Source organism: Mytilus edulis, chromosome 6 (assembly GCF_963676685.1).
Source record: "Mytilus edulis chromosome 6, xbMytEdul2.2, whole genome shotgun sequence".
NCBI lineage: Eukaryota > Metazoa > Mollusca > Bivalvia > Mytilida > Mytilidae > Mytilus > Mytilus edulis.
Genome location: NC_092349.1, coordinates 70337861 through 70361884, shown reverse-complemented (window position 1 = coordinate 70361884; position 24024 = coordinate 70337861). Strand labels below are relative to the sequence as shown.

General features: G+C 32.3%; 1 protein-coding gene across 1 annotated transcript; it reads left to right on the top strand.

The window, feature by feature from the left end:
* The first annotated feature begins 1105 nt into the window (after positions 1-1105).
* On the top strand, positions 1106-19612 carry LOC139528265 (uncharacterized). Its single transcript, XM_071324159.1, has 4 exons — positions 1106-1223; positions 7347-7481; positions 7698-7918; positions 12310-19612. The coding sequence occupies exons 2-4, from the start codon at positions 7360-7362 to the stop codon at positions 16137-16139; spliced, it is 4173 nt and encodes a 1390-aa protein (XP_071180260.1). The 5' UTR covers positions 1106-1223; positions 7347-7359; the 3' UTR covers positions 16140-19612.
* Positions 19613-24024: the final 4412 nt, after the last annotated feature.

Sequence of the window (24024 nt, the reverse complement as noted above, 5' to 3'; positions counted from 1 at the left end):
TATATCCGCCATTCTGTTTTGCTTCTGGTTTATTCAAATCAAGATAATAGAGCGTATTTTTGTCCATTTTCTTCTCCGTGAGGGGAACTCCTTCATTGATCATTCAAATTGTTTAAATGACGTCATCTAGATGGAGTGCGTGACTCCGCAGATAAATAGTCCTTTTTTCTTTGACTTTTTAATAATTACCAATACCAAGTATAATAAACAAAACAGGTTGTTTTGTAATCAATTACTATTATTCTAATTAAGTGTACGGGTAAAGTTACTTGTGTAAGTCAAGGCTATCCGTCTATATCCTTCCGCTTTACGTCACAAGGTCCCTGACGTCATATAATTTTTTTGTCAACAACTTCGAACTTGGAACCTTGCACAAATTGTGATCGCCTCATTTTTCCGTAATTTTAATTTGCAAACAAAACAGATACCTGTTAGGTCAATAAAGAGATCATAGTCATGGAACTTGAGAATAGGTTTTCATTTATAGATTTACAACAGTAAACGCTTCACCGGTTTGCCTTGCAAATTAACGCTTCTGTTTACCAACGGCAGAAAATAAAGAGGTCAGTGGTAGGCTTTTAGTTTTAAAAAAAATCGAAATCGGCAATAAAGTAAAACCACAACTATACTGACGTAAAGGATTTTTTTAAACACCCAGGTTCGTATGCTATCATACAGACCTCGTGAAATACAACATCTGATTCAATATTTGCTGTTCTGCATACACCAGGTGCGTACGTATGCTAGCATACATACCTGAGAAATACAATGTATTAATTAAATGTAGACATTAGCATACACCAGGTACGTATGCTAGCATACAGGCCTGAGAAATGCAAGTTAATTTATTACAATTTAGTTCAGCATACACCAGGTGTTAAAATGCTAGATTCACGATTTCCAAGTACTTGATAAACTAAAAATGTGTTTTTTCTTTATTTTTCTCTTTTTTGCATAAGTTTGTCTTATGAGCAATAATTCGACCTATTTGAGTACGAATTATGACAAATTACCGTTAATGAGAATTTCTAATTATAGATGAGAACGTGTTTTTATAAGGACAAATACGGTAGTGAATGGGAGATAATCCAAAAGCTTTTTTTTTTTTTTTTTGTTGTCTCCCCTAATGGAACGCTTTGAAAACAATGAACAAACCAAAACAAACATGCATTTTCTGAAATTGCCAGTCCTGGTTTAAGATTCAAAACTTCTTAGCTAAACAGGTAAAAATGCATCAAAATAATTTGCACAATGCGAACAAGACTAGAAATGAACTGTTAACTCTAAAGTATGCAGGTTGAACAGCAAGTACTGAAACTGTCATGCAGCCATACGTGTTTCTCGTTGTTTATATAGATTAGACCGTTGGTTTTCCCGTTTGAATGGTTTTACACTAGTAATTTTGGGGCCCTTTATAGCTTGTTGTTCGGGTTGAGCCAAGGCTCCTTGTTGAAGGCCATGCATACATTGACCTATAATGGTTTACTTTTTTAAATTGTTACTTGAATACACCTTATCGCTATTCCCGGCTGACCCGTCCGCTTGAACTTTTGACGTCAACAACAATCACTTTTCCATTGTGGCGTCAGACATTTTGTTTTATGACGTCAAAATTTTACGGGAACCTGTGTGATTTCCAGCAATGGCGGACAAATAGCGATAAGGTGTATGGAGAGTTGTCACACATTGGCACTCATGTAAAGCAAAATTATATCCGGAGAAAAAAATGTCACAGTAGTTGTTGTCATATTTTTATCAAGAGGAAAATATTTCCCTGGGATATTTTTTCCTTTGCCTTGAAATTCTACATGTTCTATCTTGGATTTAATTATATTTATGGTATGCACAAGAGAATGTTAATGTAAACTTTGATATTTTGAATGAACGTCTGTTAGATCAATTTTATCAGAGCTGGCGTGAGTCTGTAGAGAGCTCTGAAAAACTAATATTGTACAAAATGATAAAAACAGGTTTTAAGATGGAACAATATATATTGAAAAATATCAATGTTAAAATGTTGTCTTTATTAAGATTTGGTGTATTAAAACTAAATATGGAAACTGGTCGTTACATAAAACAACGAAGGGAGGATAGAATTTGTAAATGTTGTACTATGCAATGTATAGAGAACGAATATCATTTTATTATGGTTTGTCCAGCATGTCCAGCATATAGACAGTATAGACTTAAATACTTCTCAACACATTATCATACATGGCCAAATATCAACAAACTGTATTCACTACTACAAGTTCAAACAAAAACTGTTATTTACAATTTGATGTGTTTTTTGCGTGAAAGTTGGAAACTCAGAACTTTCATATTAACTTAGTTATATATATGAATCTAATTGTCTTTTTCATTAACAAAATGTTCATATTGTTAATTATGTTCTCTGCAGTTTTGTATACCTATGTATTAATATAAATTTCATGTTGCTTACACATGATGATGTTGTAATTTAAATGTGCTATAGCATAATTGTGCTTATTGCAATAAACGTATTTATCTTATCTTATCTTATCTTATCTGCATGATCTGGGTAGGTAACTGATTAGGACGCAATTACGACTGGACACAATTACCAACGATTTTTAATGTTTGCCCCCTGATATTATATTTATGCATGATAATTAATAAATGTTTCTATTAATTAAAAACCCATAAAAAAAACTACATAACTTGTGTTTTCATGAAAAAAAGTTTGTGTTCACTTGGTTAATGTTGCAGACTATGAAAATTTCAATTTCGTAAATGTCAAAATAATGACTCCCTCTCTTGGAAAATACATAAACAAAGCACACAAGATAGCGCAAATTGCCTTCTTTTGTCATTATGTAGATAGAAAAATATCTCCTGAAATCTGTTCATATGTGTGATGTCCTTTGTCCTGTCCAAATAATCCAAAAATTAACGTTTTCTCAGACTCTGATGACCCTTAGCATATATTGTCAGAAGAAAATAGTATTTTTATTGTAAAGTCCGGAGAACTCCGAAAGTAAAGGTTAAATATAAATTAAAATCATAGTTTCACTAAAGTTCTGAAAGGAGAATTCAGTGCTTCTTAGACGATAGAACTTGCATAAAAACAAAAAAAATCCGAAATATTTCCTTTTCAAAGAAAATTTTTTGTCACTAATTTCGTCTGCAAATACTGCTGAAGAATTTGAAGTAAAATACCATATTACACTTCTTATTTTCTTAGGAAATGTGTTTAAGATAAGATTAATGTATGTTTCATAAATTTAGATCGTTGTCATTGATTTCTTCTGCCAGATATATAAATAAAGTGCCATTCGTAATTGCGTCCACATTGGGCTTACTGGACCCATAAAACCAGGTCATAAAAATCTTACTAAAGTATCCCAACGTAAATAGAAATTAATGTGTGTTATGATTCAAAATGAAAAGCCTTCATACATCTTTAATTCTCTGGTATAAACAATTCAAGAAAAGTATTCTACAAAGAAAAAAAATAATTAAAGTTCCATAATCGTTCGTAATTGTGTCCAGTGAGGCTATTAGAAAAAACTTATCCTTTAAAAATACTATGAAATAACAATAGAGTATTTGAAATAAAGCGAAATTGTTAAAAAAAAAAAAAAAGATTTATAATGGGAAATAATTTCACAAATATTAAAGTCGATATCATCCTTTTCCTATATCTATAGAATGAGAACAATAACTAAATACCATAGCCTTCATGTTTAAATTCGGCAATATGGGGCGTAGTTAGTTCTTTTGAAGTGCATGCCAACCAGGGGGATGGGGTTCTTCTTCTTCTTCTGGTATCCAGTTACAGCTTCATTAATATTGAAGATTATGAACTGTTGCATGTGCGGAGTATATGATTAAAAATATGAACAAAAATTTATCTTTGTAGAATACTTGGTGATATTTACATGAAAGAAAACAACAAGTGATTAAAAAAATATGTACATTGTTATTTATAGAATTAAATTATGTTGTGGAGAACAGTTGGTGTCAACTGATCTCTGTAGTAGGTTGGGGGGTATTCCTCATAAGAATTGTTTTGACTAGACGAAAAACTATGTCTATCATGTCTATGGTAATGATGGTGCGTTCTGAGGGACTAAAATGGATTTGAATAGGAAATAATTTATTAAGACTGTATTCTGATCATTTTTTATTGAGAAACATCAATACAATAATTTTCAAAAAACTGCCCAATGTTTTTTAGCTGCAACAAAAACGTCCATGGCCTTGTTTAAATTGACCTCAAAATCATGGTGAATGTGCATTAAACCCAAAGCTGACAATCAGGGATTTCTCATTGTGGAACGGATGTACATTTTCAACTGTTTCAGTACGCTAAACGACCTTTCAGCTGTAGCACTAGCAACAAGCATTGTTAGGAGAACACGTCAAATTGTATCAACAGACAGATTAAATGCGGGATTAACGATATTAAGTGCTTGACACGGTGTTGTAGGTAGAAAAAAACAACATGACACTTTACATGTCTGGGTCTGCGTCAACTATTGAATGCATAATATATTTCGGAACATCACATTATAGTTCAGCACACTAAAAAATCTAGATACTTATTTGTCAAATTTGACGATTATAGGAGATGCAAATTTGTTAAATATATTAATCACTACCCACATGCTACATGCAAATAGAATATGTGCATTTTTGAAAAGGGGAATTAGTCAGAGACAAAAATCTGACCAAAGAGAAATGGAACTAGCTAAAAATCTAGCATCCGGATGTATGGATGTATACGCAGCTAACCCCCAAACAATAATGTGTGGTAGTTCAGCACAAAAAGATGCAAACACACAAAAAAACAAAAACAGAATAAAAACCAAGCAAGCCTTACATTGACTAGACATGCTAGAGGCACCCTACATCATGTACATGGAACAGGTGCAAAATTGTACTCCATACAAGCATGGTGTTGAAGGAGGGGCGGGATTGAGTGGCAGCTGTTTCTACACCTTATTTTTGTACTGAAGTATATATATGTTCTTTGTTTCGGAAAGGTAGTGTTTTCTGGTTTGTGGTCATTATACAAATGTAAGAGCTACAGTATGATATATACATAAAAAAAAACAGTGACATCGTAGAGGGGGCAGGACTTTTTTTGGTACGTCAGGATCGGGTGTTTTTAAGCTCAGGATTTTTGGATTGAATTCTTTTTTTGAATTGTGGGATGTCAGGATTTGAATTTCTTTACATTTGGGACCTCAGGATTTCATGTTTTTAATCCCAGAATTTTGGGATCATGATCAGGACCCCACTGAATGACCCTGGTCCCCCTCATAGTAACAAGATTATTCATATGTCGACTCCTAATTGATGTTTACCCAACATGTCATTTCATACTGTTATTCATATATATAGAAAATTATTTCAACCTCAAGACTGACTTTGTAAAGGAGGCTTATTTATCAATTAAAGATTTTAGTATAAGAAGAGCTATATGTAAAATGAGAATAAGTGCTCATGATCTTAGAATTGAGAAAGATAGATATAGTAAAAAATATATCATGTATATAGAGAGAACTCAACGTCTATGTCATCCCTGCCTATCACATGGATCAAATTCTATTGAAGATGAGACCCATTTTACACTAAATTGTCCATGATATAATGAACAGAGGAAATCATTATTTGATAAAGTTATCACTTTTTGTACTAATTTTAAAGAACTACTTAATGATAAGAATATTTCTGGCTGCTCACAAATGAGCATTTACCAACTCTCATGTGCCTAGGAAATTACATTATTAAAGGTTTAGAAATAAGATCCAGATGTAAACAAAATATATGAAATAATATAATATTTTATTGTTTTAAGATTTAATATAATAGTTATATAAAACACATGTTGTGTTAGGCTCTGATCCTGTCCATACCGTTATAGTATGGCATTAGTTTTCTGTTTTGCTTTTTCCAATCATATTGTGTTGTAAAATGATGCCCTTTATATTGGTTCTTGATTAGATTAATAAAATTCTTATCTTATATATAATCAACTATTTTGTTCCATGCATTGAAGCTATATTTTTTTATTTTATTTTTAATGCGTAGACGCCTCATTTGTACAGGAAGGTGTCAAAGCAGAACCATACATGCCATATGAAGTAGCCTTTCAAATTATCACAATAATTTAATGGGGGGATTTCATATTACTATTATCATAACTTACATTTAAAAGAGGGGTGAAAGATACAACTCATATAAGATTTACTGCAATTCATTAAATTGCTAAAAAAAACATATTTCAAAAACTTAAAAAAAAGTTTAGATTTATCATCATGATCATACTGGAATTTACAGTTATAAGGATTTGATACATTGTATCATGAATATCAAAGTGTCATGAATAATAAATTTTGAAAATTGTCTAAACTGTAATGAAAGCTGCTGAATTCAAGACAAAGGGATTACAATCCAGCAATGGTGTACAAACTATTTATTTAAAGATTTATATTTCATAAGATAGAAGATGTTAATGCTACATGTATATACCTTGTATACAGATATGTGTACCTTATATGTTTTGAAATTTCCCTCTGTCATTCATGTACTTCCATTGACCTCATTTTCATGGTTCATTGGATACTGTTTATTTTTTGTGGTTATTTTATATTTCTCCAGATTATATTATACACATTATGTCAATTATTTCTGTTTTATGGAGCGACTATAAGGTGGACATGTCTATATGGCAAGGTTTATATTACCTTGACCTCATTTTCATGGTTCATTAGTAAATGATAAGTTTTCATAATTTTGTCAGTTTGTGGTATACTATTATAAAAATGCTAGGTTAATTATATTATGGTGTATGGAATGATTGGAGGGGATAAATAAAGTTAGGTAAAACAACTTATTTCCATGGATACTTTATTTCGCGGTTAGCCCTTTCTAGTCCACTTCGCAGATATTTAATTTTCCTGATTTTCTAATTTACTTGATGTAGTTAAATAAGGAAGATCCAAGCTATACAAATTCACAATGATTTATATTCAAGTTATATTTCTGATCGCGAAAAATATATTGCTTGCAAAAATTAGTTGGTTTACAGTATGTCTAACTGGCAGGGTACATATGACCTCATTTTAATGATTCATTGATCAATGTTAAGATTTTGTGGTTTATTCTTCATGTATTTCTCAGGAACTGTTATTGATACTACCACTAAATTTGGCATATGGAATGATTGTAAGGTGTACATGAGCCTCTAGTCTAACAGTGTTCATATGACCTTGCCTAAATTTTCATACGACCTAGCCCACATTTTCATACCATTTCTTAAGGTAAACTGTTTCACCAGTCACATATGACATAAAATTTAGTTTTTACCATTTCAGGGTACCACCCACCATGGAAGATTTGGTATCTATCATGGTAACTAGACCAGTTTACAACCAGTTCCAGACAATTCTGATAGAGGCACAATTCACATCAGATGGTTTAATGAAACATTTCTTTCACCTTTATGATAGGTAAACAATTTAATTGTGTAATGCTTACTTATAGACTCTGTAGTAAATCAATGTAATTCTGGCAATACAATGTATCAGATTTTTTAAAGCTTAAATTTGACCAAAAAAAAGATCATTTTTAAAATTGTCAATTTTCAGATGCATGAAATTTATAGATTATTTTTGTGGAATGTAAAAGGTTAAGGTCACAACACACAACTTTTCTATCTATTACAGAAGTTTGAATCAGAAGTCAAGGGAAGACATTGCAGACCATCAAATTATACTGAAGCAGTCAGGGGGAGATAATTTCAGTAGATTGGTTGTCAACATTCCAAAAGCTGTGTTATGTAGGGATATATCTGTTAATGTTACAGTTCCAGACTGCTGTGAGAATACTGACCATGACAATAGTTTTGATGACAGTCCTACTGCTGGATCTATTGTCTCAGATACAGGTGAAGAATTGGCCAATATTTTAAAGGCTTAAGGTGGTACTAAAGTGAGAAAACTGTAAAAATTAGTTGAACCTTCTAATCCTGTTCTATTGTCAAGGCCGTAACTAGGCCTTTTATTTTAGTAAGGCAAAATAATTGAGCGGAGCGAAGTGAGGTGAGGCGAAAATGTTTTGGGAGATATGAAATGAATGGTGCAAAATCCTGCATTCTAGGCATTTCAAGAGAGCTTGACAATGTTTTAAATTTGGACACTCTTTATAGAAATTTTTCATATTTAAAAACATTTACACACACTAAATTTTTAAAAATTTTATTTAAATTTAAATGTCAGATAAACATTCAAATATTAATTTGAGTATCTCGCCAGAACTTAGAACAAAAATCGCTTTAGTAGAGTTTGCCAATTTTTCTATGGCCGGTTTCGTCAAATCGTTTCAGAATATTTTGTCTGCTGACATCCTTATTGTGATGAACATTGAGCATGGCAAAACATCACAACCTTGCCCCACTTATGCATGCACTTTCCCAAGTTTTCAATCATTTCAGGGCAAACTGACAACATAATGATCGACGTCTTCTTCTGATTCCTTCTCCATCAGCAATTTGTAGCAGCATTAGTAGTAATAGTTGTGTCAGAAAAAAAGGGATTTAACTGTCCTGTTAGCACCATCATACTGTCGCTGTTACAAAATATTAAAGTCCCTTTTATGCTGTCAAAGAGTAAACAAACTAGGGATAGAATGAGATAAGATACATGCATATGATTCTATCTGGAGTTAGTTTACTTGTATGGGTACAGGGGAATTGGAATGGAGTTTTCGCCGTTTACATGTCGTGTTTTCAAATTATTTCTGGAAATAGTTGGTGGTAAGATATGTTAGTTCCAGAACCTATAAATTTAGAGGTTAGTGGTTTGGGGTGTCTGATTCCGAAATCACGAATATAATTACAAGAAATTCCGTAGTCCCGACTAAGTAAAGACAAAATCAGGTTTAAAGGTCCTACCGTTCTTCAATAATCCCAAGTGGAATACGGAATGTTCTTTCAATTTTTAAGGTTAAAGAAACATGGATAAAAATTAATCTATGCATGTTTCATGTTATTTATATTTTGTTTATCTGTAAACAGAGAACAAGTAAAGTTTGTGAAACGGGAAAATGAATACACAGACAGGACTGTCCCCTTGCGATGCCCAGTACTTGATTTGTCAGTCTACTTATCATTTTTGGATTAGTTCCAATGAACTTATATTCAATACTCAGATTCTGTTCACAAACAGCATTAGTTTACTAGAATTATTCCTTATCTACCTTCAGTATCATTTTATTTTTTTCTGCAAGAGCCTCTTAGTTTTAACCATAAATCCACAATGATTATCGTTACTACTACTAGGTTGATATAATCGAGAAACATCACCCGTTAGAATACTGAGTTATATCCAGGAAGAATAATTTAAAAGGAATGATGACAAGTTATGGAAATTAAGGTTGAAACAGAACAACAAATGACAATTATATTTCTTATTTATTACCATAAAAAAAAATCACTGTCAAAATTTTAGTGAGGAAATTGCCTCACTTGCTTCAATGGTAGCTACGGCCTTGATTGTTAAGGAAATAATAATCTTCTTACTTATGGAAACTAGTGTTTATCAAACTGCTATAAAACCTATGATTTTTTTTTTGATAAAGTCTGTGGTTCTAGTTTTTTGCAATCTAATTTTTGCAATTTCTATATCAAAGGATAAAAGTAAATCTTTTGTCAAAATTTTATGAAACTTTAAAAGCGAGCAAAATTAATTTTAGTCATGTTGTTTAGTACCACCTTAACTATATCAAACTTAAGTTTATTGTATACAAAAATTTATGAAAACATTATATATATTTTTTTCTGCAATGATGACTGGGGTATAGATATGGTCACTTTGGTCTTTTTCTGACAAGCAGTATAGATATGGTCACTTTGGTCTGTTTCTGACCAGCAGTTAAACCCTTGACAAAGTGGACTGTCTTTTGTGCTGCAGTCTATGTTAAGCACACAGCCAATCTGAATGGGGACATTAAAGGCAAAGATCTGTCAATCAATCAATCAATATAATTTTCTTGAAAAGAAGAGAATATTTAGTGTGCAATTGCCGTTTTTTATTACATGTTTTATTTATCAGATAAGATTCATTTCATGGAAATGATTTCAAAATAGTTTAGCATATAAATTGAATTTATGTTTTATCATTACTTCTTTAACCAGTGTATTAAAATGAACTAGAGGCTCTAAAGAGCCTGTGTCGCTCATCTTGGTCTATGTGAATATTAAAGAAAGGACGCAGATGGATTCATGACAAAATTGTGTTTTGGTGATGGTGAAGTGTTTGTACATCTTACTTTACTGAACATTCTTGCTGCTTACAATTATCTCTTTCTATAATGAGCTTGGCCCAGTAGTTTCAGTGGGAAATGTTAGTTAAAATTTAAAAATTTTATGAAAATTGTTAAAAATTGACTAGAAAGGACAATAACTCCTTAGGGGTCAACTGACCATTTCGGTCATGTTTGCTTATTTGTAAATCTTACTTTGCTGAACATTATTGCTGTTTACAGTTTACTAAGATTTACAAAAAATGGTTAAAAATTGACTATAAAGGGCAATAACGTCTAAAGGGGTCAACTGACCATTTCAGTCATGTTGACTTATTTGTAGATCTTACTTTGCCATTATTGCTGTTTACAGTTTATCTCTATCTATAATAATATTCAAGATAATAACCAAAAACCACAAAATTTCCTTAAAATTACCAATTTAGGGGCAGCAACCCAACAACGGGTTGTCAGATTCAACTGAAAATTTCAGTTCAAATATATCTTAACCTGATAAACAATTTTACCCCATGTGAGATTTGCTCTAAATGCTTTGGTTTTTGAGTTATAAGCCAAAAACTGCATTTTACCCCTATAGTCTATTTTTAGCTGTGGCGGCCATCCTGATTTGATGGCTGGGTCACTGGACACATTTTTTAAACTAGGTACCCCAAAGATGATTGTAGCCAAGTTTGGATTAATTTGGCCAAGTAGTTTGAGAGGAGAAGATTTTTGTAAAAGATTACTAAGATTTACAAAAAATGGTTAAAAATTGACTATAAAGGGCAATAATGTCTAAAGGGGTCAACTGACCATTTCAGTCATGTTGACTTATTTGTAGATCTTACTTTGCCATTATTGCTGTTTACAGTTTATCTCTATCTATAATAATATTCAAGATAATAAACAAAAACAGCAAAATTTCCTTAAAATTACCAATTCAGGGGCAGCAACCCAACAACGGGTTGTCAGATTTATCTGAAAATATCAGGGCAGATATATCTTGACTTGATAAACAATTTTACCCCCATGTGAGATTTGCTCTAAATGCTTTGGTTTTTGAGTTATAAGCCAAAAAATGCATTTTACCTCTATGTTCTATTTTTAGGCGTGGCTGTTCTAAAGTGAAAAAGTTAATCTGAACCAACAAAAATTCTTACACTAGTTTATATAGATACCCCAGGAATATTCAAAGAAGTTGAGAATGGATACTGTAAACCAACTTATTTTCGCGTATACTTTATTTCGCGTTTTACCCTTTGTAAACTATTTCACGGCTATTTAATTTCGCGATTTTCTAATTCCTGGATATAGTTTAATAAGGAAAGATCCAAGTTTTACATATTCTCGACGATTTATATTCGCGTTAATTTTCTACTCGCGAAAGTCGCGAAAATAAATTGCTCGCGAAAATAAGTTGGTTTACAGTATGAGGAATGTGTCAAAGAGGCAACAGCCTGACCATAGAGCAGACAACAACTAAAGGCCACCAATGGGTCTTCAATGCAGCTCAAAATCCTGCGAATTATACACAAGAAACTAAAATTTAAAAATCATACAAGACTAACAAAAGCCAGAGGATCCTGACTTGGGACAGGCGCAAAAATGCCTGTTAAGAATGACTGTACAATTAGAGAATGTAAAAAATTAATACTTTTTCTGCCTATGAAGAAATAACATAAAAAATGTAGTGCACACTGATTAACCTGCATATTTCCTTATTTTAAAGTGTGCACCACTGAGGTTATTTTAAATAGATATTAGAAAAATATAACACTCTCTCTTTATAAGTTGTTTTGAAATTATGAAGAAAGGTTGATGACATCACAGTCACATGACAAAATTATGCCTATGAACTGATAGACAGAAAACTCTCAGTCAATCAGAAGACATGTTACATCAAAATAAGGTTACTGGTGAATCCACATTAGATGCTTGCTTAACATTTTGCAATTACATATACTGAAAACATAGTAACGTGGGATAATTCGTTTATTAGTATTTGATATTAATTTAGATATTTTTTTTCTGTTTCAGTAAATGCTGAAACTGAATATACTGAGAAGATCAATGAAAGTCACAAAGGTTCAGCACAGCAGCAGACATTGGTTTGTAATGTCTGCCAGTTTAAAACAAAAGGTATCAAGAAGTTTAAAAATCATATCAGAAAACATTCAGAAAAACAGATCAGTTATCCATGTTATGGGGAGACAACTCTGGACGATTCAAACCAGAAATTCCATATTCAAAGTAAACATGAGACATCTAATGGAAACAGAAATAGTAATTTGATTAATGGGGATGAAGAAATGCATGATAAAAATAAAGAACATCTACCATTTCAAAAAGAAAATGGTTCAGGAGATGGCAGCAACCATTTTAACCTTGAAACAACCTTGAATATGCATAGAGACAATGCAGTAAATTGTGGTATGGAGGAAAACATGAAACATATGATGCTAATCAAGGGAGATAATCAAATCAAAAGACTTCAAGACCCAGAATCTTCTGAAAGTGCTTTTATTTTACAAGATGACACAGAGAAAGGTCGTGTAGACATAAAACAATTATATTCAAAGGTCAAGATGAAAAGTAAAGGATTCTTCTGCAATCTCTGTTTTAAAACATTTCCAAGATTTGGCATATTTTTGGAACATAGAAACTTGTGTAAGCAAAGGTGTTTGATTTTGTGTTGTAATTGCCAGATGAAATTTAGGTGGAAAAGTAAATACCTTCACCATAGAGTACAATGTAAATTGTCAATGAATGGGCAAATCGGTCCAGGGATGAACAAATTTTGTCTCAAAACTATGAATGGTATTCATCAGCTTGACAATATAGAAAATTTCGAGGGCAATAAAGATGCACCCAGGTTATCAGGTGTGATTTTGAATGTTGGTTTACTAGAAGATGTAATTACCAACAGTACTTCTACAGAAAGAAATGAAAGGTCCATACACCATTCACCACTTGTAAGTCAGGATCGCACACTTAACATTACAGATAAAACTACTGAAGTGAACCCAGAGAATGGAAATGACACAATTTCATCAGATTTTCATTACTTATCCTCTAACCATGATACACAAAAAACTGTTGAAACTGTTGTGATTTTAAACAGACAGTTACCCTATCAAGAAATTTCAAAACCATCTGAAAAAGAGAATGATGAATTCACTACTTCAGATCTGAACAAACACACTGTTGGGCATGAAAAGAGCAAAGAAAGACTTTTAAGTAGCAATGATCAAAACTCAGCATTGAAAACCCAAACAGAAAATCAGGACTTGAATGTGCAAAAAAGACATATAACTGTAGACAAAAATATAGATACATGTGTAATGAAAAATTGCATAGATCTTTCATGTGTGAAAGAAGAGCCCTTAGATTCAATGGAACAACCGACACCAGCTGGACAGGTATCGTTAGTTCTGGGATCAAACCAACATTCAACGTTGACATTACCTTCACAACCAGCACATCTTGAGAAATCGATGATGGAGGTCCAGAGTATTACTAACACTTTTACACATGGTAAAGATTTCTTCAACAGTTTTCTTGATGATGGGGAAACTACTGTCAAATGTGAAGAATGCGGAGAAATCTTTAAAAGGAAGGCCTATCTTAAAGAACATGTTGAAGGAAAACACGGAGGTGATATGCGATACTCCTGTGACTGTGGTAAGAAATTTAAATGGAGGAGTTCCCTTGGTAACCATAGGAAACATTGTTATGAAGCTTTGATGTCAATTCTGCCAAATGAAGTACAAGTTCAAGGTCAAAATGTGTCTGTCATAGACTTTAGTCAGTGTGGTATTCCTCACTTCAACATGCAAAATGAGTGGTTACAAGAAATAGAAAAACTAAGTCAATCAGATATGTTTGCACGAAAACCAGTGACAGAATTTGGACAAGGATGTAGGCAGCGAAGTTTATCCACCCCAGAAAAAACACCTTCAGAAAATCAGAATGAGTACTTACAGCGAAGAAAATCAGAAAGCATTTGTAAGACTGATGGAACTGTAGAACAAAGTTCATCTTTACGTATCAATACGTCATTAGTAAAACCACTGGCTGATGCTCTGTCTAAGTACAAACTAAAACCACCAGTGCTGCCCCCTGGTGTTAATCATAATGAAATAATTACATCAGCATTTGTTAAGGAGCAAAATAGAGCAGCATTAAATACAAATTCAGAAAGCAGCATCAATTCTAATGGAGTCATTGATTTAACTTTTGACCAAAACAGTAGCAGGAAAATAGGCTCAGATTTAAATTTAAATGATAACATCAAAAGCAGTAGTAGAAGATTGGGAGGTATTCCTGCAGATATCAGCAGAATCAATTTACAGACAAAAAGTTCTGAATCAGTCCAGCAGAATTATCCCCAACAAAGACGGAAAAGTTTGCATAATCAACAATCTGACAGTCAAGCTTGCAATTTTTGTAAAGAGAATTTTGAAAGTACAAGTGAATTAGAAAGACACAAGCTGTTTTGCAAACACTTACAAGATACGTGTAGTGTATGTGGAAAAACGTTTCAACACAGAGCAGAGTTAGTGAATCATCTCCTAACTTATCATGGAAATGATGAAATTTACACCTGCTTTTGTAGATTTCGTTCCTCTAGTTGGAATTTGTTTGAAAAACATTGTGGAAAATGTGAGGAGTTTAAAAATCAAAGTGCTAACTTGTTATCTATAGACAAAAATACAAAACTTGGAAGGGACACCAGTTTGTCAACACATCAACTTGTTAAAGATAATTCTGAAAATAAAAACAGGCCAAGTTTAGATGTTCAAACACGTTCAAATCATAACCTACCAGTGAATGAAAGGCAGGAAATGGACACATTTCACCAAATCAGTAACCCTTTGCTTAGTCAGCAGAAATCACTATCTGGGATAGGATCATCAAAGAACCAGCTGATCAACCTATCACAAAGTCAGCATGTGATAAACAAAAAAATATTATCTGAAAAGTCAACTCATGATCAGGAATCGTCAAAATTAGATGGGCAATCATCTGACCGTCATTTAAATACATCGTTGGGAAGTCTCTCAAAAGGTCAGCCAAGACCTAGTGCTAACACATGGTCAACAAATAAAGCATATCTATCTACTGCAAATCAGCAAATCTCAGTTTCTAACTCTGAAGTTTTTCTACATTCTCAGATTGAGGATGTACTAGAACATCAGTCAAGGTCAAATACACATGAATCAAGGTCAAGTACACATTCATCATCTAAAAAACAAAAGATAGCACAAAACCCATCACAAAATAACCAGGATGTAAATCTACAGAGTCAGATTACACAGAAGTTACCGACCATATCCAGTTTCGTAACTTCAAGTGAAAAGCAAAAGATACAAACTATTCCAAATCGGATGGTGTCACACATTGACCATTCTACAAAAACAAACAGCAATGAACAAACAAGGCCTAAAAAAGATGTGTATGTGTGTACCTTCTGTGGTAATATTTACAACAATATTGAGAAATTTTCTGAACACAATCAAATTCACCATGAAAACAAGTGGATTTTACAGGAAAACCAAAATATAGAATCAAAACCTATCTGGGTTCCACCAGAAGAAAAAACCCTGTCAAAAACTGCTGTAGACATTGCCATGGATAAGGCAAGGCAACTTCCAATCAAAATGGGAGAGTTTGTCTGCCACCTTTGTGGGGATAAATTTGCAGCAAAAGCTTACTTGAAAGAACATATAGGCGGAAAACATGGAACAGTGGATCGTTACAAATGTCCTTGTGGATTACGATTTAAATGGAGGAGCTCATTAGGCATCCACCAAAAGAAATGCCCGAAGTCTAACCGAAGAACATACAATCGGTGGAATAGTAGCTAATGCAGATATTTGTAAAAAATGACTCGCTTGACTATTTTAATGAAGTTCCATGTATATATTTTTTGAATTAACTAACACATCTTTATTTGGTTTTTCTGTTTTTTAAGTCTTATTTTTTATATTAATGATATATTTCAGGCCATCAGTGTTTGAAAAAAATTAGTATATATTTAATTGGTCAGATGGCCTTTTAAAGCTTTTTTTCAATAGACATAAGAAGGTGCAGTAGGATTGCCAATTAAACAACTCTCCATCCAAGTCACAATCAGTAAAAAGTAAACCATTATAGGTCAAAGCATGCCCTTCAACATGGAGCATTGCCTTGAAATAATCTTATTTTCATCAGACAAACCAATGAAAGTACTAATGTTGACTTAGACAAAGGACTGTTGCTTTTTCATCAAATGACAACTTATTTTCAAAATTTTGATAAAAATATCCCATGATGTAAGCTATGTAAGTAGTAATATGAGGACTAGTTCATTGAAAAATATTAAATGACATTAATTTGTTCAATGGAATCAGTGGCTGACCCAGGGGGGAAGGTTCCATGGTTAGAACCCCCTCTTTTTTTTGATGATCAATGCATTTGAATGGGGACATATAGTTGGAACTCCCCCCTTTGACCTAGGTTGGGACCCCCTTTTTCCTTTTTAGAATGGCTGGATCTGCCCCTTGAAATAGAATGATGACTAGTTATATAAATGTTAGTTTCTTGTTGTTTATATCCTGGAACCAATGGTGATATCAGGTATTAAACATGTTACCTGTGGTGATAACCCAGAAACATATGTCTCTGTAATCAGCTGTTTAATATATTGTTATCCATTCATAGTATGTATGAAAAGATATTTTTTGTCAATTTACAATTGTTACTACAGATTATTATATCTGTATCGTCTTTGCTCGTAAGTTCAATTTCATGTCACTTATTGCCTGCCATAGTCATAAAAGGGTGTATCTTTCTTTATTTATATTACGTTCATATCTTAGTTTCTGTAATCACTGGGTTTCTATCTGATATGGATTCATTTGTTTTTGAGGATACCAATTTCGTGGATTGAGGAAAGCTTGCATTTTAATTGATATTCAATGTTTTGTTAAAATCTAAATATAAGCCAATAGAAAACTGACGATTTATACTCATGGTTTGACTGTACTCAGGGAATCCATAAAATTGGTATCCCAGGAATAATAATGATTCCACAGTATAAACTCAACACAAACTTAAAGACCTTTTGCATCAGAGTTCTTTCCTGTGTATTTCACATGTATATCTTATGCATATTAAAAGTTGATTTTCTAACAAAAAATGTAAATTCAGAAATTATTGAGATGTTTTATTGATTAGAAATTGATTTTAAAAGTGAAGAATGGGCAAAAAATATAAAGAATAGGGAAACACTACAATTTTTTTTTTTAATTAATATAGAAATGAACGGGAGAAGTATTTTTTATGGAGAGGATGCATATAGTACTACTGTATTCCTTTCAGTTTGAATTTTAATTGATCTCTAGGACTAATTTGTATACATTGTATTTGCAAATATCTGTTGCTTGCAGTAATGTTGTAAACCATTTTTGCAATTTCGAGTTCAATGATGGACATTATTTTGTTCAGCTAAAAAGGTCAATCAAGACTCATGTAAAAAATTAAATATAATTTGTTCTTGTCCAATGCCATTTGCCATTCTACATTTTTAGAAACACATACATTTGTTTCCTTAACATATGATTTATTATGAACTGAATTAATGTCAAAGTTTTATTTGATACACAATTTATTTATAATAATTTTGATGTACTTTAAAATGATATTTTTTTTGTACCATGTGAGATTATGATTATTTCTGCAATTAAAAAAAATATTAGAAATACAGCTCTATGAACTGTTATTATATAAACAAGGAATCATTTGAATCTGGAACAATTTTGAATTCTGAAAATTGTTAAGAATGTACAATGAAAACTACCCCAGCTAATCCTGAGCTAAATAGGGTAAGGGTTATTTTACTGTCAATTATATTATAGTATGATATAACATAGCCCAGCCCCCTCTTTTTTAGCCATTAATGTATACATGGCTTACAGATCTCCTATAAAATTGTGTAAGTTTTCTTCATACATATATTTCTTATCAATTTTTCAGAATTCAAAATTATAACAGATTTTTTTGGCAGCTTGATTGTTCATTGCATTAAAGTTTGAATTCTATAATTTCTATAATTTATTTCATGTTTTCATATTCGTTTTTGATCTTCTAGAAAAAGATCAGTTAACGCAGCAGGATATTTTCCTTATTTGATTTTTTTTGTGAAATTTTGAGAAAATTAACATCTTATATAGCTTAGTTAGAAGAATTTATTTACATATCTTTTAGAATTTTGTATGTCATAGTTTAAAACTTTTAAGTGTTGTTGATTTCAATTTGTTGTATTTCATATATGTTGCTTTTGATATATTTTACTTGAATTTTTGAATTCTAGAATTGATTTAACTTAGTGAAAATTAATTGTAGTATATATGAATTACATAAGAGCATTTTGAAAATTACATTGGATTTTTATGTGACCATGCTGATTACCTGAAAAAAAAGTTGCCGGGAATGATTTAATAGTGCCAAGATTTTTCAATAACTTAATATGAAAGTACAGTGAAACCTGTGTAAACCTTACTTTTAAGACTTAAGTTTTTATTTGGCTTTGGCAGATGTTCAGTTAAATCAGGTTAACAGCACATACATTTTAATATGACTGGAATTTAGATCAATAGATATAGGAAGATGTGGCAATGAGACAACTCTCCATCCAAATAACAATTTATAAAAGTAAACCATTATAGGTCAATGTACGGCCTTCAACACGGAGCCTTGGCTCACACCTAACAACAAGCTATAAAGGGCCCCAAAATTACTAGTGTAAAACCATTCAAACGGGATAACCAACGAAAAAATAAAAAAATGAGAAACGAGAAACACGTATAAATTACATAAACAAACGACAACTACTGTACATCAGATTCCTGACTTAGGACAGGTGCAAACATTTGCAGCGGGATTAAACGTTTTAATGGATCCAAACCTTCTCCCTTTTTCTGAAACAATAGCATAACATCACAACATAGAAAAACAGTTTAGTTTAGATTGGATTTCTGTTTAAGTAAGATTTGGTTTTAAAAAAATTAGATAGTTTTCTCTGTAAAACTACCTATAAAATAATTGCACCTATTCTTAATATGAGTCTTACAAAAATTAGAGAATAAGACAATTATTTAACTGTTGTCTTTTAATAAGGACATATATATTTTTAGATAGTAATATAAATCTTTGCTTTTATGTAACAAATTAAGCACTTTTTGGTGCTTATGATGACCATTATTGATATGAGCTATCAGAAGTTTAGTTGAATTATATTTACATGTTGTTGAATTTATTGTGTTTTATAGAAATGAAATAAACAAAAATATTTATGGTACTTGTGTGATTGCAAATGGTAATAGTCTATTCGTAAATGAATGATTTGATTCTGTTATTACACACTTTTAACACAAATTGTTCCCCTCTGACAATTGTAAACTAGTTCTATACCAGACAAAGTAATATGAATATTTGGGGATAGAAGAATATCATTAGGGAGCTACCATTTGATTTTTATGGGGGGGGGCTAGGATGAAATTTTAAAAAAATAGGCAGGACAGGAGTTTTGAGTAAAAAAAAAAGGCAGGATGAGACACTTTGCCAAAAAAAAAAGGCAGGATGACAATTTAGGTAAAAAAAAGTCAGGATAAACTAATAAAAAAAAGGCAGGACCGAATAGAGTGAAAAATAAAAAGGCAGGACAGAGATTACAACTAAAAAAAAATGCAGGACAAAATTTTTCATCCTAGCCCCTCCCATAAAAATCAAATGGTAGCTCCCTTAATGAGACACAAAAACAAATACAAAAAAATAAATACAATGATACAGATAAAAGTTTTCACACTGTCACCTGATATTGCAGTTGTTTATATGTTGGTGTCAACATTTTCAAATTTCTCCTCTAAAACCATGAAATGGAATTGTAGCAAGTTTGTTTTAAAGTTATTCTGTTTATAAATTGTGTCCAAGATTTTGATTGGTCAACACACCAGAATTGAGAAGAAACAGAACATTAGGGTACTACTGCAGTTATTGACTAATATCTGAAAAAAACCTACTCCCGCAGTAACAACAAAATATACATTATTAAAATGATCAGCAGAATATCTACCTTGCTGAAAATTTAGAGAGAAGAAAACAGGACTTCTCATTATATGACTGCAAAAAAAAATTTTGCGTCGTATAATGCTATCATGTTGTCGTCGTCTGTGTTGTCAGCCGAAGACGCATGGTTTTGGGATAATAACTTTAGACAGTATAGGCAAATAGAAATCAATAACATTTTAACACAATGTTTGTAACCACAAAAGGAAGGTTGGGATTGATTTTTAGGGGCTATGGGTTTAAAAGTTTAGGAATTAGGGGCCAAAAAAGGGTATCAAATAAGCATTTTTGTAGTTTCCAGTCAATAACTTGTGTTTAAGTGTATAAATTCTCCCTGAAATTATACCAGAATTTTTCATACTACAAAGGGATGGTTATGGTTATATATACATATATTTTTGATTACCTCCCTTACACTGCTTGAAAGTTATGTATTAAGAAATGATGATTGTCTTGAGATGATTAGCTGTAAAATTATTTTTAGAATTTACTATAATTAATTAATATTAATTTTAACCGTAACTGTTATGTCATTTATATTTTAATATTTTATTATGTATTTAAAAGAGTAGTTATTGTTGCAGACTCCATTAGAAATTTGAATTGAGATTAATTTTGGAATAAGGGAAAGGGGGAGGTGAGAAAAAAAAATGGGGAGGGGGGGGACAATTTTTATACGACCGCAAAAATTGTTCTCATTTCAGATTTCAGAAATTAAAGTGAAAATTTCTTCATTAATTTTTATGCCCCACCTACGATAGTAGAGAAGCATTATGTTTTATGATCGTTCGTCTGTCCATCCGTTCCTCCTGCTTCAGGTTAAAGTTTTTGGTCAAGGTAGTTTTTGATGAAGCTGAAGTCCAATCAACTTGAACCTTGGTACACTTGTTGCTTATGATATGATCTTTCTAATTTTAAAACCAAATTAGATTTTTGACCCCAATTTCACGGTCCACTGAACATAGAAAATGAAAGTGTGAGTTTCAGGTTAAAATTTTTGGTCAAGGTAGTTTTTGATAAAGCTGAAGTCCAATCAACTTGAAACTTAGTACACTTGTTGCTTATGATAGGATCTTTATAATTTTAAAGCCAAATTAGATTTTTGACCCCAATTTCACGGTCCACTGAACATAGAAAATGAAAGTGCGAGTTTCAGGTTAAAGTTTTTGGTCAAGGTAGTTTTTGATAAAACTGAAGTCCAATCAACTTGAAACTTAGTACACTTGTTGCTTATGATAGGATCTTTATAATTTTAAAGCCAAATTAGATTTTTGACCCCAATTTCACGGTCCACTGAACATAGAAAATGAAAGTGCGAGTTTCAGGTTAAAGTTTTTGGTCAAGGTAGTTTTTGATAAAACTGAAGTCCAATCAACTTGAAACTTAGTACACATGGTCCCTATGGTATGATCTTTCTAATTTTAATGCTAAATTAAATTTTTTACCCAATTTCAAGGTCCATTGAACATAGAAAATGGTACATGTACATTTCATTGAACATGGAAAATAATAGTGCGAGTGATGCATCCGTGTACTTTGGACACATTCTTGTTTTTTTAGGGGATAACAATCCAACAGCATTATGTATTGAACATATTTAAAGTTCATTAGACCACATTCATTCTGTATCATAAACCTATGCTGTGTCAAGTATTTAATCACAATCTTAATCACAATCCGAATTCAGAAGTGTATCAAGCTTGAATGTTGTGTCCATTCTTGCCCCAACTGTTCAGGACTGGGTTCGACCTCTGCAGTCGTATAAAACAGCTGCGCCCCATAGAGCATCTGGTTAATTATATTGTATATCTTGTTCATGCGAAATATAACGAGAAAAAAATACCATTGACAGGATCCTCTTATACCTGAAATTGATTAGGTCACTGTGTCAAGCAACATTATAACCAAACATCAATTTTATATATTAAGGGTTTTGTTGTATGATCTATGAATCTGAAAAAAGATTCAGGCTCTCTCGGTATAATAGATTTACATTTCATATTGCATAGGACTAAGAACGGGACCTCTTCAATTTAAAGTAACTGGAAACTAAACAAAACGTGATTCAATATTCAAATCGTCAATTCTGTATGGTCAAACTTCACGGCAATGTGTCTTTAAGATTTGATCAAAACAGGTCTGACTCTCCTAGAGACTGTTATTTATTAGTTTTGTGATAACCTTGAACTTTGACCTCTGACCTGGAGTTTAATAAAGTATGCGTCCCGCTGTATTTAATAGAAATTACTTCACTTAATTTGATTAAGATGAAAGGCTGGAAAAATCTATAGAAGGATATTATAGCTCTATATTACCTATAAGCTCGAGCGTCAAAATGGTGTTATAACATATTGACCATTGACTTCTGATCTAGAAATTATTTAAAAATAAAGATACTCCCACACCAATTTCAATTTCATGTCACTTATTGCCTGCCATAGTCATAAAAGGGTGCATCTTTCTTTATTTATATTACGTTCATATCTTAGTTTCTGTAATCACTGGGTTTCTATCTAATATGGATTTGTTTGTTTTTGAGGATACCAATTTCGTGGATTGAGGAAAGCTTGCATTTTAATTGATATTCAATGTCAATGTCATTGTTTTGTTAAAATCTAAATACAAGCAAATAGAACATAGAAAATGGTACATTTCATTGAACATGGAAAATGATAGTGCGAGTGGTGCATCCTTGTACTTTGGACACATTCTTGTTTTTTTAAGGGATAAATATCCAACAGCATAGTGTATTGAAAATTTTTAAAGTTCATTAGACCACATTCATTCTGTATCAGAAACCTATGCTGTGTCAACTATTTAATCACAATCCGAATTCAGAAGTGTATCAAGCTTGAATGCTGTGTCCATACTTGCCCCAACTGTTCGGGACTGGGTTCGACCTCTGCGGTCGTATAAAACAGCTGTGCCCTGCAGAGCATTTAGTTTTATTATATTGTATACATTGTTCATGCGAAATATAACGAGAAAAATACCATTGACAGGATCCTCTTATACCTGAAATTGATTAGGTCACTGTGTCAAGCGACATTATAACCAAACATCAATTTTATATATTGGGGTTTTGATGTATGATCTATGAATTTGAAAAAGATTCAGGCTCTCTCGGTATAATAGATTTACATTTCATATTGCATAGGACTAAGAACGGGACCTCTTCAATTTAAAGTAACTGGAAACTTTCAATATTCCAATCGTCAATTCTGTATGGTCAAACTTCACGCCAATGTGTCTTTAAGATTTGATCAAAACAGGTCTGACGCTCCTAGAGACTGTTATTTATTAGTTTTGTGATAACCTTGGACGTTGACCTCTGACCTGGAGTATTTAATAGAAATTACTGCACTTAATTTGATTAAGATGAAAGGCTGGGAAAATCTATAGAAAGATATTATAGCTCTATATTACCTATAAGCTCGAGCGTCAAAATGGTGTTATGACATTGACAATTGACTTCTGATCTAGAAATTATTTAAAAATAAAGATACTCCCACACCCACAGCTAACCAAAGAATATAGTTTGATGAAGATGGATGCAAAACTACGTTTGTTATGGACCATGTAAAGGTGTTAAAGATGTAGTTGAGTTACCAAATGGAAGTGTGCATACATTAATCCGCAATTTTC

Bases quoted from the DNA above. Each gene is read 5' to 3' on its own strand.
- LOC139528265 (XM_071324159.1), top strand. From the start codon at position 7,360: ATGGAAGATTTGGTATCTATCATGGTAACTAGACCAGTTTACAACCAG. The intron at 7,482-7,697 runs GTAAACAATTTA...TATCTATTACAG, and splicing joins TTCTTTCACCTTTATGATAG to AAGTTTGAATCAGAAGTCAA. The intron at 7,919-12,309 runs GTGAAGAATTGG...TTTCTGTTTCAG, and splicing joins ATCTATTGTCTCAGATACAG to TAAATGCTGAAACTGAATAT.